Here is a 17,787-nt window from a genome sequence, read left to right as displayed (position 1 = left end):
TGAGATTCAGACCTGATAGGAAAAAGGGATTATTTAGTCAGAACATTCCTCTTGTGCTGAACCTTGCAGTGGTTTCTGTAGTTAATTTCAGAGGGTATATGTTTCAACAATTGTTAATGCAATCTGTTAATTAACACCAGTGATCCTCCCCTGTTTAGTCTAGGCTTCTGACGTACATTAGACTAAACTACAAAAACTATACTCTGTATATTTACACACTTCGAGCTTAATGAAATGTCTGTCCTTTTCACAGAAGTAAGAGGCATGTATTGACAAAATGGATAGGAGCTTCTAGGCAAATGGCTCTTCTCCAAAGAGAAGAGCTGACAAAAAACAGTTTATAAGATGTCAACGAGCAAGTATATCACAAAGGTGTCATTGATCTTGTCCGTCACTTTGACTTAGATAAACTTAACAAAAGCATGAAAGTTGACCAGGTTTGTAACACCTTGGGAAAGCAGCAGGGCACACCACAAGTAGATTAACAGAAAAACTTTAATTACTGAAGAATGCACAGTTAATTCTTGGTGCTTTGTGTACAAGGGAAATGTAAAGAGGTTTTTCTCACAGTTTTGTAGCCCGTTGACAAGGGAAAGAGCAGCTTATTTTCTGAGCAACCAAATAAGATTTAACAAAGAAAAATCCTTTGTAAAATTAAGAATATTATGGACAACTTTGAGCAATTCTTGAGATAGTTTTAAAGGTATTCCTGTAGCTGTTTACTTATTAAAAGGCATTTTCCGTTTGTTTAGCTATTTTTTCTTACTACACAGTAAACGCAGACTTCGAATATTTTAGAATCTTAAGCCTAAAAAATCTTTTTCACTGAAATTATTGGGTTACACCAGATTTCAAAAACAGGTTGATCAGCTAACAATCAGCATTGGCTCCCTTCCCATTGGCAAGCTCGGACCCCAAGCTGGGTCCAACTTCCCTGCTGGCAAGCTCCATGGACTCTGTCCCCCACTGTTGCATGCCTGTTGACACCATCACACTGGGTTAGCATGATGATGTCACCATTGTGACAGATATCAGAAAAGTAAATGAAGAGCATCATGGGAGGGAGCCAGAGCGTAGTAATTGTTTAGCTCTTTTTTTCTTTCCAATTTTCTCTCACCAGTGCTGCACCATGGTTATCGAATCAGACGCGAATTCTGGGGTGTGCTGACTTCCGTATGTGGTACTCAATGGCATCACGTAAATTAGCAGGTCTGATGTTCCCACTCTATGCCAATCAGAGCGGATCCGTCGTTACCTGGATTGCTTGCCCAGTCATTTGACACGGGCCAATGAGCTGCTCCCACTGCCACTAAAAGACCATTTTTTCCGGGTAAATGTGTTTTTTTCGCCAAGTAGAAAAAAGGTATACAGTACGTAAACAGAGTGGGGGAGTATTGGTCTAGTGGGTTTAAGCAGTGCGCTTGTGTTCTGAGATGGTTGCAAGTACTCGGTTCAATCTCCACAATCTACACTCTGGGTCTCTGAGAAAGACCTTCAACCCCAAACTGCTCGCTGAATGCCACACAAGTCCCCTTGGCCAGCCCACTGCTGCCCAAGGGGACAGGACATATAGTTCTCCAATGTGAGATCAATGAAGTTCTATTATTATTAACTTACTTAAGTGTTTTTGCCAATGAATGTCCTTCATTACTATGTATTTTTTATATACATATATAGGTTTACAGGGTTTTTTTGTGATTTTTTTAGCTGTAATTTAACTTTATATGATGAAATGACCCACAGAGAAGTTAATGGGGCTAATATCTAAATAAAATGAGAATTGAACAACTGACAGTAGTAGGGATGTTCACTGTAACAGTCGTAATTGTGTAGTGTCGATTTAAGTTCTCTGATATTGCTATGCGCCACTGCTTCTCTGTAGAGAGCTCAGGAGACATGTGATGCAGATCTATATAGGTTAGTTCCCTATTTTCTTAGTAATGTTACAGGTTGTTTTGACTCTGATCATTTTTCATGTTTCAGAATAAAGCAGCCGTTCAACTGGGCGTTGCAAGGTTGGTGAAGAGTGTGTTTATTAAAGGTCAACACTGTGGAATCCCCAGTACCAGTATGGTTGAGTTTTTGACCGTTCTGTCGAGTCTGCCAATACATCTCCTCTCTTAAACGCAACCCTAAGTATTACAGTACACCACTCAGAAAATAAAAGTGTGATGTGTTTTAGATACAGCCATTGGAAACACCTAAATTAAATGAATGGGCAAATGAACATATAAGGAGATAATTCAACTATTCATTCAGGTAGATAAGCTGAAACACATTTAAAACATCCAGGATGTGTGACACCACCACAGAAACACATTCACTCAATTCAAACCAATTTATTACTAAGGTCGCCTTTGTTTTCAGTTTATATATTACTAATGGGGCCTTTGTTCTTAACCTTGCCTGCAGGCTGAACTGTTGCTGTATTTGTGAGTTCACAACACACAACAATCCATCTGTCCTGCTCCAAAGCCAACCATATAAGACAGACCCAACACAGATTTGCAAATCATGCTGCACTAGTAGGGTTTAATGCAGGAGATATGACTGGGACAAAAACAAGAGCATCAAAACTGAAATAAATATTGCAGCTCAGTTGAACTTATGTGTGGCTGCTGCTATCACACGTGTTTTGTCACAATCCAAGATTTCATTTTTTAAAGAGACAGCAAGAGCGTAAAATGGAATTTAATTTGTCATCTTGATTGGCTAAAACCAAACTTTGTTTGACTGGTACAAAGTCTCACTTCACCCAATCAGCTCAGAAGGTTCTGCTGAATGTCCCTCTTTTCCTGAACAGCTTTGATTGGAGCAGTCCTTCATTGATGATGTGTAGAACTAAACCTGAGTACTTACTTTGCCCTGATATTTGCTCCGGATTTCAAACAACCCAAAGAAATGCCGATATGCAGAGAATTCATTGAAAATGACCTGACCAATGTTAAAGATTAAAAATTGGAAAGACAAGATATAATGCATAGAAATGTATTAAATTCTTCCAGAGTCTCCATATCTGGAAGGTTCAGGGGATCCTTTGCACTCTGAACTTTAGTTCTTTTTCACATTTTAATTTTATATACAAGTCTAACACTTCTATCAATTAAGAGTTTCTTTGTCAAGGAGATGTTGACTATTCGCTTACTCTGATATCTATGATAATTTCAAGTATCAGACTTTTATCAACGATGTCGATTAACATCTTAACCTTATTCAATAACATCTTTTGCCAAATGGTGCAAGGCAGCCCACTGCCTGATGTTCCACCCCACAAACTTCCCTTTTGCCATGGTGCTTCTTTATCCCAACATGATGTGTTCATTGATATCCAGAGTTCATCTTTGGCCTTCTATGAAGCTTGGCCATTTTCTCCCAGTATTTCATGTCATGAGCTCAGCTACTGTAACATTTAATTTCCCTATAGGATTAATTATGTATTTTGTAAGTGAATTGAACTGAAAGTTGTTTTTTCTACTTTGAACTGATTATATTTTGGGATGTTGTTGTCTTACAAACTATACCTGCCATTTCAAGGTCTTTCTGAAGCTCTCTAGTATTGCTCTTTGGCTCTGGAAGAGCAAATAACTAGAATAATCCTTTGGACTCTTCAGTCAGATATCTGACCTTATGAGGGGCCCCTGGTCATTGGAGAACTAATTTTCCCTCTGCTTCTGGAGTACAGCACTCCCTAAAACACTCAGAAGCTTAGTAATACAGCTGTAGCCATTGGCCTTGGTGCTTTTTTGTACAAATCTGTGCAACAGTTTGGTAATGAGAAACCTTTTAAAAGGCCAGCAAAAAATATCAAACCAAGATATAAGGACTTTGCAGGAGGAATACATTGTTAATACTGACAGACGGACTATTTTCTTGAGTCTCTGTGCCATTTGGTACAGCTTTTTTTTAACTATTAATGTGTTTTATTTCTTTTTGTTTCATTCTTTTCCTAAAGCTCTACATCTAACTTACTTTGACTTCCTTATTAGTGGATTACAGTTTGAAGTGATGGGGAAGAATATTGTGTCAGGGCCCTCTGAGAAGACAATTATTTCCAGACACATGTCAGAGCAGGTTCATATCTAGAGATTGTGAGACGTGGACCCTCAAGGACCACAGCTTCATTTTGTGGTATTTACTCAGCCCTCATTTACTTTTAGTAGATTTTTTAAAAGACCTAAGGGAGGGTAAAATAATAAAGAAAGAGAACAACTAATAATGACAAAGAATCATCATATGCTCAACTAAATTAGCTTCTTTTCACATACGTCCTCCTGCTGCTGCTTTACTGTTGAATGTTGAGTTTGGACAGGAATCCTCTGTGAAAAGGTCTTATCACTGGATCAGTTTACTTGGACTGGCAAAACTGCTGCATATTTCCATGAAACTTTTAGCATAAGCTGTGACACTGCCTGGTGTCATAAGATGGGAAGGTTTATGTGATCCAGATTTGGGTCAAGGGGAGTTTTTTCATATCAGAGATCTGCAGAAATTTACCCTGACTGCCGTTGTAAGATTAATAGATTTAATCTCTTACATGCAGTGTTTTAGCAATTTCAAACTAAAATACAATTAGTCCCTAATATAATACATACTATTTGGTTAAATTATAGTTGTTCTTGCAAAAATACAGGGTTTCTTTAAATAATCTGAAAAACCTTTTACTTATAGGCTTCTATGATTTAGACTCATGGTTCTTACCTCTTTGAATGTCTTGTAATATAAGTGAAAATGGTTTTGATTCTTTTATATAGATTTTTTTTTGTTAATCTAACATTATGAGTTAACAATGTAGTAAAGATTTAGAATGGAATTAAAGGGGAAAATAAAATTAAAACCGACTCGAAAAGCTCTCAGAGAGTGCAGACCTCTGTCAAGTAGCTCATTTCCACCGATGTATTGTTACTTCCACATTTAAGTTCATACCTGTACTCACAGAATCTTTCAAAACTTTCCTGGATCCAGATAGTTATCCAGAACATCACCAAAATGTTATGATTTGTTGCCACTCACGTTATGCACCTTTTCTGAAAATATTAGCAAACTCGATCCTTAACTCTTAGATATTTTTAAAACTGACAGTCAAACCAACTACAATGAAAACATAACCACACTGGCAGAGGTAATAATCCTATCTGCCAATTTTGTGATACCAGGAAAATAATTTGGCTTCCTTTTAAATCAAAAATAGACTTTCAAATCCTCCTTCTCACATATAAAGCATTAAATGGCCAAGCTCCATCTTACATCAGATATATGATTGTTCCTTATGTTCCTAACAGAGCACTTCGCTGTCAATCTGAAGGTTTTCTAGTGGTTCCTAGAATTTCTAAAAGTAGAATGGGAGGCAGATCTTTTAGTTATCAGGCTCTTCTCCTGTGGAACCAACTACCAGTTTTAGTTTGTGAGGCAGACACCCTGTCTAATTTTAAGGCTAGGCTTAAAACTTTCCTTTTTGATAAAGCTTATAGTTAGAGTGGCTCAGCTAATAGAGCGATCTCTATAATTATGTTGTTAAAGGCTTAGACTGCTGGAGGACAAAGGGACCCCTTTTTCAACATTTTGCTTCATTCTATCTCTAGTCTCCCACTCAGCAAAATCTGTGCTCTCTCTGCGTTTTCTCATAGTAGCTTCATCCGGCCTCTTTTTCAGTTTAGTACAAGAGTTTAGGCCTTTGCTTGTGTCTTCTTGAATCCCATTCAGCCTCGGGAGATGGCCGTTCACTCTAAGGCTGGTTCTGCTGGAGGTTTCTTCCTGTTAAAAGGGAGTTTTCCCCCTCCACTGTCGCCACAAGCATGCTTGGTATGAGGAATTGCCTTCAGGTCAATGACGAAATGCAATCAGCCATTTTTTTCTTAGATAAAAAACTTGGAATACATCTTGTTGAACTGTAAAGTGCCTTGAGATGACATGTGTTGCGAATTGGCACTACATAAATAAACTGAAAATATAGTGTAGCACTTCCACAAAACTTTTAGGAAAGGTTTTGAACAGGCAAGCAGTGAGCAAGTGTCCATAATCAGAATGGCTGTATCGGGTCTAACGGGGATGGTTCAACAGATAGCCTATATGTGTGCCTATTGACTTAACGGGGAGGTTATTGTATATGTTCCACTTCAAAGTCTATCTCTAAATTAAGTGTGTTCATCACAGCGAAGATGGTCTGTATGCACTGTTGACTCTTGCACTATTTGTCTCTCTTTACTCGATGATCATACTTGTGTGACTGCGTGTTCTTACTTAATGTTTGCATCGCATTTTCATTTTTCGTTTTATTCTTTGTGGTGTTGTCCTTATTGACATCTGCCTCACTTTTAGAAATAAGAATAGTTGGATGAATTACCTGAAGAAGCTCCACAGTAAATTTTGCAGTGTTTAACACTTTAAAATTGCATTTGGTCCCACTTGGAATTAGTGTTAAATTATAACTCTACGTAGTGTATATCTTACTCCAGTTATTGTTGTAATAACTCTAAAAGAGTCCCCCTGACACTACATATTTAACACTGTGAAATTTACTATGTCCTGTTTATTCCCTGAATGTTAGCAATACTTAGCAGTGTTTTTGAAGCAATATCCCCAAAAGTAATTGGTGCAATTATAACAACACAAAGATAAATAAAGTAGGGGTTAGAAAATAAACACCTATTCATAAAAAATTGTAGATGAAGCAACTTATTAAGTCAAATCCTGCCAAAATACATTTTGAGGTATTTTTTTTAAAGAGTCAGTAGATTTGTGAAGCTCACTGAGTGGAATGGTTCTCCAGAACCTTGGAGCCACTGTTTGAAATCTTTGCGCTACACAGGTCTTAAAATGGGTTTGGGGAAGACCGGCTGCAACAGGTCTGCAATATATTTCATAACTTGGCCATTGAGTCCCCTAAATGTTATTAATACACATTTTATTTACAATGTAGGTTGTTGTATCATGAATCATGTATCAAATTGTATCATGATAAAGATTTAACCACTTATTTAATACCATTTGTCTTATTTCTATACAAATGCTTTTTTCATCAATAAAGTGTGTTTAAAGATTACCATAACTTGCTCTGCTAATTATTACATAGTTGTTGATTTAATTGCAGTGGAACCCTAACTGTTTTTTGCTGTTCCCACCAGGGTGACAGAAAAGCAGCAGGAGGCTATTATTGTTAAACCATTTCCAAAAATCCTCTGATTTCATTACACCATGCCAAGCAGTAAGACCCAGTCACTTTTAGCAATTGTGGCATTAATTTCCCAGTATTTAAGAGCTGAGAGTGTCAGATTTTGGTGTAGGCCAAAAATAGCAATTAAATATGATGGATGTTTTACATGCAAGCCCTGCTAGTCGTTGGCAGGAAAACATTTTTATTTGTGGCATCACCATACTGACAGAACCACTGGAAAAAATCTCATAAGGTCCAGGGTGTCCCCCGGCTATGATTTGTTGACAGCCTGGATTGGCCTAACCACCCTGGCAACACTTAAAAAACCTAATAATACAAAGCAGACATAGAAAATGGACGGAGAGAGTCATGATGCAGCAAATATGGGCATTCCATGCTTTTATTTGATTTATTTGATGTCTGCTGTTAATATTAGAAGATTTAACAGTTTAAGTCCTTTAAGTTTTTTTTTAACTCTTCCTGTTTTGAATTATTTTGAAATGTTTAAATTGATAGATAAAGAGGTAAATAGACTGACTCCATTTCCCTGCATGTTTTCATTATAGATTGACGGCCTGTTTTGCTGGGTTTTCGTTTAATCTGTGTTCCCTCCATTTCAGTTCCAACAATATAATCAGAAATATATTAACTTAGAGGATACATGCAGTTGGATAGCACAGCCCTAAGGTTCTGATTTTAATGTTTCAATTATTCCTTTTACATAAGATATTATTCTCCTTCCACATCAAACAGCTTACTTTGCCTGATTAAACATAAATCAGCACATCACATCTTTTGGTACTAATTTCACTCCGTGCCGCCTCCCAGACTATAATTAAAGCCAAGTCCCTTGTGACTTTGAGTAAAACAAGGATTTATTTTTTTAGATGCATTTACTGATTTATTGCAGTGACCTTTTGTTTAAACTGAATGCTCTGGAAGAACACAAACATCTATTCTTTTGTCTCTAGGAATTGATAACTTGACATCGGAGGCATAAAGTTTTGATCAAATTTCTGAAGGTAGTAGAAGCACAGTTCATTTTATTAACATAAAGAAGCTTAATTACATTGAATTTTTTTACTGCCAAGGCTACATGCAAGTCACTTCAAAAACATTTTCCCTATCGGCAATTCAGGTTTAATTTTTCTAATTTAAGGTTTAAAATTAAGTCTGTGCATTTGATTAGATTAATACATTCACAAAATGTGTTATTATATAATAAATATGATTATGAGTCCAAGTTTAATCCAGTTAAGAGGAAGTTCTAACCTAATGTTAAAATTGCAAAGTCCATTTACATTTGTTTTCTCAAACTCTCAAACTCCCATTCACATTTTCTGACTTCAGTATTTCCCTTTTCAGCCAAGTATTTTACATAATTTGAACTTACTGACAGAAAAATTAGAATTACATTGCATTGCAGATTTCAGTTTTGTTAAAGTGTTGATCAGGCAGCAATGATTTAAATGATAAATAATAAGTTAATACTTACATATCTTAAAACATTATAACATAAGCTGTACAGTAATTCAATAAATGTGACTATTTTTTGGAAAGGTTAATATTATAGCTTTATGCACTTTTTAAAACATATTTATTATTTATAAAAAGACTGATGTTTCAAATCTTTTATTTCTGTTAATTATGATGATTTTACATTAGTTAACAACTTTAGAAGTAGACTATTATGCTTTACCAATAAAGAAAAAAATGATACATTTATTTGGGCTTAATGAAAACCATATTTCATACTTGCTTGAATGCTATTTTCAAAAGTTACTTTTAATCCTACAAACTGGCCTAATTCCATTTTATATTGAGAATAACTTTTCATGATGTGTCATGATGATCAACTCTAAATTGATCTAGCCTAAAGTTATTAAGTCTGAGTTTTTCAATAAAGGTTTCTGTAAGTTAGTTTAATCAACTCTGAGCAAGCCCACTCAGAGTTGAAAACGTGCATAACAAGTATGAAAAATTATTATAAGTGAAGCCCCAGTTTGACGAGTCATTGTGACAACTGGCAACAGGAATTTTATCCCATTGGAACAAGATATTTTAATGAAGAAACGAAGGAAAGAAATGGAGAATGTGTTCAAAAGACAAACAGTGCTGCAAAGAAGAGGAAGACGGCTAAGGAGAAGACTGCTGCTGGAGTTGATGCGTAGGTTTATATGAAGTGGCCTATGAGCCGATTTAACATTTATTAAAAGCACTGTCCTCTATGTGGTTTGATTTGTAGATCACCAAAATAGGATTCTTCCTGTTCTGCTATAATGATAGTGGATCAATGTATTGTATTTAGGTGAAATCACCTTTCAGAAGGGGAAGATGGAAAAAAAACATTTTGGTCAAACAGGAAATAAGCATCATCTAATCGGCTTCCTCCTCTTTTTGATTCATCTTCCTTTACACAGTAAATTCTAGGCGGCTGCTTATCATCCTAATAAATTGCCATTTTCAGTGGTAATCAATCCCATATCCCATAGAAATGCTTCAGCTTGTGCCTCCTGAGTTCCAGTAGGCTCAATCGGTTATCAACTAATTATTCCTAAGCCTTAGGAAGTCCATTACTTCTTCATGTATTGTACAAAAAGGAGAGAAAACAAATCTGCATGTCGCAAACAGAATCAGAAACACAGAAACAGAAATATCATATCCTATCAATTGAGTCGTTTTTAATTATTACATTAAATCCATGCGACTGAAACTTGTGAAATTAATTTGAAGTAAAACTTAAATACATAGGTTTTTATTTTTTAAATTGGTACATTGTAAATAAAATAGATAAAAACTATGAAGCAGATAAATGGTAAATAAAACTTAAGGTTTTAGACGAAGCCGAAGCAGCTGTTATCATTGATAAACTGCATATCATCAGCCATAAAAAAAACTACGAGAAGAGGCACAGCCTGAATCCATTCTATGGGACTTGTGCTGTTTGACTGTACCGTCTTGTTTTCTATAATGCTGTTTTCACACACATACACACCAATGTTTTCTCACTGATATTAACTTCTGTTAAAAAAGTCTGTGTAATGCTGCCAATGTCAGGATGGATAAGGTTGTGTATGTATTAGGGCTGCAACTAACGATTATCTGGCGAATCGATTAATCTGTCGATTATTTTTTAGATTTATTGATTAATTGTATAGCCAAAGATTCGTTCATTACAAAATAAAACCAGGTGAACTACAATTTTTCCACTTGTGCAGTTCTGGACAGAGCATATTAATAGATGAAAGCATTTTTGAATAATTACTGTTCTAAGTGAGTTGCTCTGGCAATTAAAGGAATGTTTTACAGTCTCTATACTCCAGTTAATGATTATTTGATTACTAAATTAGTTAGACGATAGACGATTATTCCATAATCGATAAATAACAATTAATCCGATTCATTGTTTCTGCTCTAGTATGTACTGTATGTGATGATTTGAAAGATGAAACGCAAGCCAGTGCTCATAAACATAATTTTCTGATTATGAAAAGTATGCATTAATTGTCTGTCAATTAATGGCAATCATTCTTCCATAACTTTCTTTTCAAAAAGACATGCAATATTCATTTTTAAAACTTAAAGTGTCTAATGAACCTGGTGAATGATTTTTTGTAAGGAGACAGAGACTGGATCCAAATAAACCTAGACAGCTTAGTGACGTTTTGATTGATTTATTGAAAGGGTTAATCTGAAAGCGGGGCAGAATCTGTGTGGGCAAACAGGCTGCAGGTAGACAGGCGGGCAGATTGAGGGAGGTTTACCAGTTAAATCCAGGACGGCGAGGCAGGCAGTTTAGCGGAGCTTTTCAGAGTCAGAGATCCAGAGAGAGGGGAGCAGGCAGGCAGAATCAAACAGGGGTCAGGCAGGCTCGGAGTCAGGAGGCAGATTGGGTCAGAAACAGATAGGCAGGCATGTACTCTTTAGATGCTGGACTATTCGTAGCGGGTTGGCTCGAGATAATCTGGCACAGAGGACAGATCTGATGGGGTTTTTAAAGTGCTGGAAACAGGTGACTCTAGTCAGAGCTGATTGCAGATGAGTGGAGCAGAGCAGGTGTGTGGACTGGGTGATCAGGCCAGAATCAGTGCAGAAACCATTACATTTTTTTTTGTTATTGTATGCACAAAACTACAACAAAATCATTCATCCATTTTCCATCACGCTTATCCCTAGAGAGTTGCTGGTGCCTATCTGAAGGGGCGAAAGGCGGGTTACACCCTGGACATATCGCCAGTCTATCGTGGGGCAACACAGAGACGAACAGGGCAAACAAACATTCATGCACAAACTGACACCAGCTAATTAATCTAAGTCATGTTTTTGGACTGTGGGAGGAAGTCGGAGTACCCAGAGAGAACCTGGGCATGCTCAGGGAGAACATGAAAATTTTATCCAGAAAGACCCTGGGCCGGGAAATGAACCCCAGACCATGTTGCTGATAGAGTTAAGACTTAAAGTTTTCAGTAAACATAGGGTTTCGTTTCAAGAAGCAGATTTTAACAAACTCAGATTCAAATTCGCAATTCTAAGTAGATCTAGCCTAAAGTCAGGAACTTAGAGTTTTCAGTTTCACAACGTCTGCTAGGAGTTAGTTCAATCAACTCTGAGTAGTTAACACGTGCGTAAAAAGTATGAAAAGCCATTATCAATGGAGCCCGGATTTGACGAGTCACTATAACAACAGGAAGTGCCTCTTTCACCCCACTGGAACTAGAGATTATAATATCAGAAATAATATAAAAAAGGGAGAGAAACAGCGCTACAGCTTCAAATGACAGGAAGATGGCAAGGAAGATTGTTGCCCAAGTTAATGTGTAAGTTTCTATGAAGTGAAGGCTGTTTNTTAGTGACGTTTTGATTGATTTATTGAAAGGGTTAATCTGAAAGCGGGGCAGAATCTGTGTGGGCAAACAGGCTGCAGGTAGACAGGCGGGCAAATTGAGGGAGGTTTACCAGTTAAATCCAGGACGGAGAGGCAGGCAGTTTTTTGTTGCCAAAGTTAATGTGTAAGTTTCTATGAAGTGAAGGCTGTTTCTATATTTATTATAAGCACTCTCCTGTCTGTTGTTCCATTTGTAGATCACTAAAAAAGATTCTTCCTGAACAATATCACACTCCTAGGTTGAACTGTAATAATATATTTTCTAAATTAAATTTTTGTAGCAGAAACTGAATTTTAGAAAGTAAAAAATAAACAAAATTATACCAGTAGGAATTAAGTTTTTTATATCTAGAAATGTTTACGCATTTTAAGTGGCCGTTTTGACATTTATCAGATTGACTGAATATGTATTTATGATATCTGAAATACATTTCAGATAGCGACATAGCGTCATCAGGAGCAATCAACAGCACCGTTTTATCAGAGTTTTGTTGCAGGGAATTCGCACCAAGCCATTGTTTAACGTGCGCAAGACAATTCAGCAGAGAGCTTAATTTCTGGATCTCTGCGGACTTAAAAGAGCAGTAAAACTGGATATCATGAGCAAACAGATGATAGGAAACATCATCAAATATCTGAATGATTTTCCCTAATGGGCCAATGAGAGCAGAAACAGAGTTTACATTAAACCTTCTTCGTGAAATAAATCCCTGCTTCTTGAAACTGACCCCTGCTCACAGAATTGCCCGGTTTACTCTTTGTTTGCTCCTCTTCTTTCCAATTAGCTGCTTCTCTCCTCACCTGCTCCCAATTGGCTGATTACTCCATTACTTTTTCTATCTCCCTATATATACTCCTCCTCTGCAGTTCATCATAGCTGGATTCTCTTCTCTATCACCTTTATGTATTCTCCTGAGTGTCTCCCCTGTTTTAAATCTGCAAGAAACCACCTCAGCTCCAGTCTCTGCAGTAGAGTCCTCTACAAACCTCCACCCAAGTTCACACTGTCAGAATGTCAACGGAAGAGTTGGCGGTAAAACTTGGTAGGGCTTTGAAATGGTGTGTTTCTTGCATATGTGACCTGGCAACCACTGGTTAGGGAGACCTAAAATATGCTGACTCTGGTCACTAGTGATTTTTTTTCTATGCATCTCTACTCTGATCTCTGGAAAAACAAAACCCCAAAATACTGTCTTAAAATTCAACTTCTAGAATTTGGTTTGCTGTTAAATCCGGTTAGTTGGAAACCAAACTGCTGTCCCAAATCGATCAATGTCTCCCTCTGATTTACAGCCCTGTAGGAATAGTGCATGTTTATTTGAATGTGTAATGCTTTATTAGTGGTTGGGTTTCATTTTGTTTTGGTAGCTTTGCCAAGTAGCAACAGAGGTGGTAATTTATTTCATAGTTTTTGGGGGTTTTTTTGTGGTTAAATTTCCTTTCATTTACTACCTGATGCAAATCAAATATGAGTTAGTGCTGAACAAGGACAGAGAATGATAGAAATTATAACTTTGTCCTTTTGCACAACAAACGTAGTAAATCAGCATGGGAGCGTTAATAAGTTGACAGATGAGTTGTCTGGGGTGCTTCAGCCTCATTAAGACAAGCCAATGATACACCAGTGTGCACTATAGCATTGGAATGAGTGGATGCTCAGCTGCTCTGGTTTTTTACTCAACACAATTAAACTAAAATGTGCACAGTAAATACATAAGCAAGTGATTTAACAAGTACAAAGAGCTAATATGTTACATTTTGTTCGGTGTTGCCAAAACCTGTCTCAACTTTATATCCCTTTATGCCCATTCTCACTGAGGGAATAAATTAAAAACAACCATAAAGGTTGCATGCAAGTAGAAAATGGTTTAAGAGTGGATAGAAAAAAGACTTTACTGGTTCTGACTAATTTTTCCAACACAGAAGTAGCCTAAGTCACTCAGCATGTATTTTCTACCAAAGGTTGCCAGATGGAAAATAAGGTACTGTTTTCAGCCCTCAGGTCACCAGGCTCTAAAAACTAAATGGAACTCTTCAAAGAAAGCCATAACCTTTCATTTGAATACTAAGGCAGCTGCATACGTTTGACCGTGGTTTTGCTTGTATCACAAAACAGTAAACGGTGTTAGAAGCAATAGAATAGGAGCAGCCACATTTCAATAAACTTATTTGGTTAATGATATACACACTACTCTGACAAACATATTTGCTTGTCTGCTTGACATCTGGAGAAATTCAATGACAGCCTATTCTTAAAACATTGGGATATTTATGAGGATGTCAGCTTTGCAGCTGTAACATTTTCACATGTTTCTTGAAGGCTTCCTTTTAAGTTTGAGTGTTTATTTGAATTTATGACCACTTTTCTACGCATCAGTGAATTATAGTGTCTGCTCTTCATCTAGGAGGTCATCTAATGGCTTGACAGCAGAACTCTTATGTTTCCCAGTCAAGGTTTTTCTTGCCAAAAGTTGCGCAATTGCCCTGAGATCACATCTGTTGATCCTACAAAGGTCGGGATCTCTGCAAACTACGGCCCTCACAATCTTCTGACCCTACTCTGTGATTTTACGTGGCCTAGCACGTTGTAGGCAGTCATTCCATATCAATTCCATTTAATCCCTCACTCCGTTATGTTGTAGCAGTAAAATCGTACAACCTGATATATCTTATGTGCAGTCTAGCATTATGATACGCTAACTGCAATTCACTCTGCTCATTAGACAGAGCCATTGTTTCAAAAATATTTGTAGAAGCTGCTGGCTCTTGATGTGGTCATGGAAGTGTTTGATAAGTTTCCCTTTGATTATTTTTCTTTTCTTGTTTTTTATCTTTTTCAGCCTTGGTGGCCAACCCTGTGAAGGAAGGGACGAGATGCCCCCTTGGCCAGTTTCCATGTGGCAACATGAGTGAATGCCTCCCTCAAGTTCTGCAGTGTAACGGGCACAGAGACTGTCCCAATGGAGCAGACGAGAGGCTTTGTGGTGAGTATGTTGGTCAGCTATGCTAAAGTGAGGGGAAGGGGCAGCCAGATTTTTTTCACATCAATAGACAAAGAAAGAACTTTACTCTCTTGCAAATCTTTTCATCACCCGCTTGTCCTTTACCTTATCTTCTTTTGGTCTTTTTAAGTGTGTTTCCTCATGTTGTTCTTTGAACTGCTACCTCATATCTTGCTCTAGATTTGACCAGATACTATTAAAGATGGGGTGAAAAGTTAATAAGAGAAATAAAGTATTTATTTTCTCCCAGCAATCAATGGACAGTTATTAACGAATGGCAAAAAAATTCCCATCATTGAGCCAAATCAAAGTTTGGAACATAGCAACTGTCAACTGTCTTAGAAACCCAATATTTCCAGTGACAGAAGCTAAAGAGGCCATATTTTTGTTTTTATCAATGAATTTCAGCTGTTCTCTGTAATGACACAGAGATGTTTTGCATGCATTGCTCCTCTCAAGAGCATAGTGGGCTCCTTGAATGGCCTAAAAAGAAGTCTAAACTCTAGACGACGGATTTGGATGAGAAGACAATTCTGCATCTGAAGGGAAGAGAGACACTGTTGCAAAGTAAAACGCATTCGGTTTGGGGGAAATACAAAATAAAAAGGGAAAATAGTGAGGTTTGCCCCGCTTTAAATCATACAGCATGCATATAGAGGCGGGGCAGACTGGAACATAAACAATTGACAAAACATTTCAGTAAATAGAATACCTTACCCATTATAGGAGTTCAGAAGGAGAGAAATCAGATAAAGTGAAATAGTGATCCTCTTTGAGCCTTAAAAAAAAAACAGGGACAGAGCAAGAAAGCACAGCTGATCATTCTACCTTCTTTATGAAAAAAACTTTGACAAACTTCACTGATCACTAACAGAGATTCCCCTCTTACTGCCTCACCTAGTAGCCTACCTATTAAACCTTTTCACATCCTTTACTGCTGCTTTTTTTTTAAGCATAGTTTCATTAATATTTTTGATTAAGTAAAATCCTCTAGTTGGAGCATTCAGCAGCAGGCTGAGGCAGGCTAATGAAGTCAGGCCTTGCTTTGATGCCGTGCCATCTTTTTTTTTTTTTTTCAAATACATCACAATCTGACCCAGCCAAATGCAGGATTTCATTTCAATTTTAAACAATTTAAAACACATCTGCTTTGAGGGTTAATGCTAAATACAATAAATCACAAGCCAAAACAGCCAGGTTAGAGTCACAACAGGTGGGGTAGACTGGGCATAAACAATCAGTAAAACTTTTTAAAAAACAGAATACTTTACCCATGATATGAGTTCAGGAGGACAATAAACAGATAAGTAGTGATCTGCTTTGAGCCTTGCAAAAAATAATAGGGACAGTAGAAATGGCAGTTTATCAGTCTTCTTGGAAAAAAAACACAAAAAAAACGTTTTATAGTGAATAACATCTGCACATATTGGGAGCTACTTAGTTGGATTCTCTCTCCACTCGCAGGCAGTGTGACTTGGAAAAAAAATGAGATCAGAGGTTAAGAAGTCGTACCTGGCCTTATGGTGGCCGGAGCACAGGAGAACTCAAAATTATGGACAAGCATACCTAGAGCATGGAGTCCTCTTTAAGGTTCCTTCTTGTGGTTAATAATGGTGACATTTGAAATAAAATTAATATTTTATTCAAGAATACTAAAGTGTGAGTTGAACAGTGCATTCAAGTGTTGAACAGTGCATTATGTTTGGTTAAGTCTCAATAAATCTCTGGACATTCACAAACTTTTTAACTGAAAAAAAAATCTGCATAAGCTCATGTTACCTATTCTAACTACATCAGTACTGTAGAATAAAACAACAGTCGATAAATTTGAAATCTTGGTTAAAGGTGAAATTACTTACAATTGTTAGGTAAGAAAGTTCTTACCTAACAATTGCCTTATGCGATACAATCTGAACCCTGGAAGTAGTATTTCTACTTGGGCTTTAAGCTTTTACCATTTTTTTTCTTTTAAAGAACAGCTGGAAATCTCATAAAACACTAGGAACTCTGACCTAGACAGATTGATAAATGTATTTCAATTTGAATTTCGCACAGTATCCATCTGGAAAGGCTTCTGTGGAAAACGTTTGCAAAAAAGGATGAACATTCAGTACAATTCTTCAAGCCAAGTGAGTAAATCACCAAGGGGCACCTGCCTCCCATGTTGAGCATTTAGCCAGTTGCAGTAGCAGCTGTGACGTATTACATTCTTGATTTGTTTCAAAAATCATCTTTCCCATCCACAAAGGCAAAAATCGGGTCCTTTGCTTGTATTTAAAAAAGAAATTGAGGGTATTACAGCTAAAACAGTCTAAATGGCAAAGTTTACAGGTGTAGCCATGTTTTCTTTTTTTTTCAGCCTGCTGCTTGTGTTTGATGTCACTGAATTTCCTTGTTTCAAAATCATATCTGTATTCAAGGCTATTGCATCCATTGGCTTCCGCCAAGATTTTAGAGAGTTTATGAATTCACAAATCTTGCGACAATTCATATTACTTGTAATGGTAATGAGAAAGTACAGAAATGTGTGCTCGTTATTCCAGATACATTCATCCTCCTTTACCTGTCTTTGGGCCGGATTTATCAAGATCCAATTTTGCGTGCAGTAATTTGCGCTCGCAAACTGGAATTTTGCGCAGGTGATTTAACAAGTGTGATTGCGTAACTGGTGGCAGGTGCAAAACTGTTGGAGACACCCTATTTAAATTATGGTTTTGCGCGTTTTGTGGTTTGCGGCAAAGTAGTTTGTA

General features: G+C 37.1%; 1 protein-coding gene across 1 annotated transcript in view; it reads left to right on the top strand.

The window, feature by feature from the left end:
- Window positions 1-17,787, top strand: part of rxfp2 (relaxin/insulin-like family peptide receptor 2) — a 112,341-nt gene that overhangs the window by 12,309 nt on the left and 82,245 nt on the right. The window contains exon 2 of the mRNA XM_015380063.1: window positions 14,876-15,019. Within this exon, the coding sequence (XP_015235549.1) occupies window positions 14,876-15,019 (144 nt within the window). The remainder of the gene's footprint in view (window positions 1-14,875; window positions 15,020-17,787) is intronic.

Source organism: Cyprinodon variegatus, unplaced genomic scaffold (genome assembly GCF_000732505.1).
Source record: "Cyprinodon variegatus isolate N-32 unplaced genomic scaffold, C_variegatus-1.0 Scaffold207, whole genome shotgun sequence".
Classification (NCBI taxonomy): Eukaryota; Metazoa; Chordata; class Actinopteri; order Cyprinodontiformes; family Cyprinodontidae; genus Cyprinodon; species Cyprinodon variegatus.
Note: the sequence above shows the minus strand (reverse complement) of the source record. Positions and strands in the feature narration are given on the sequence as shown.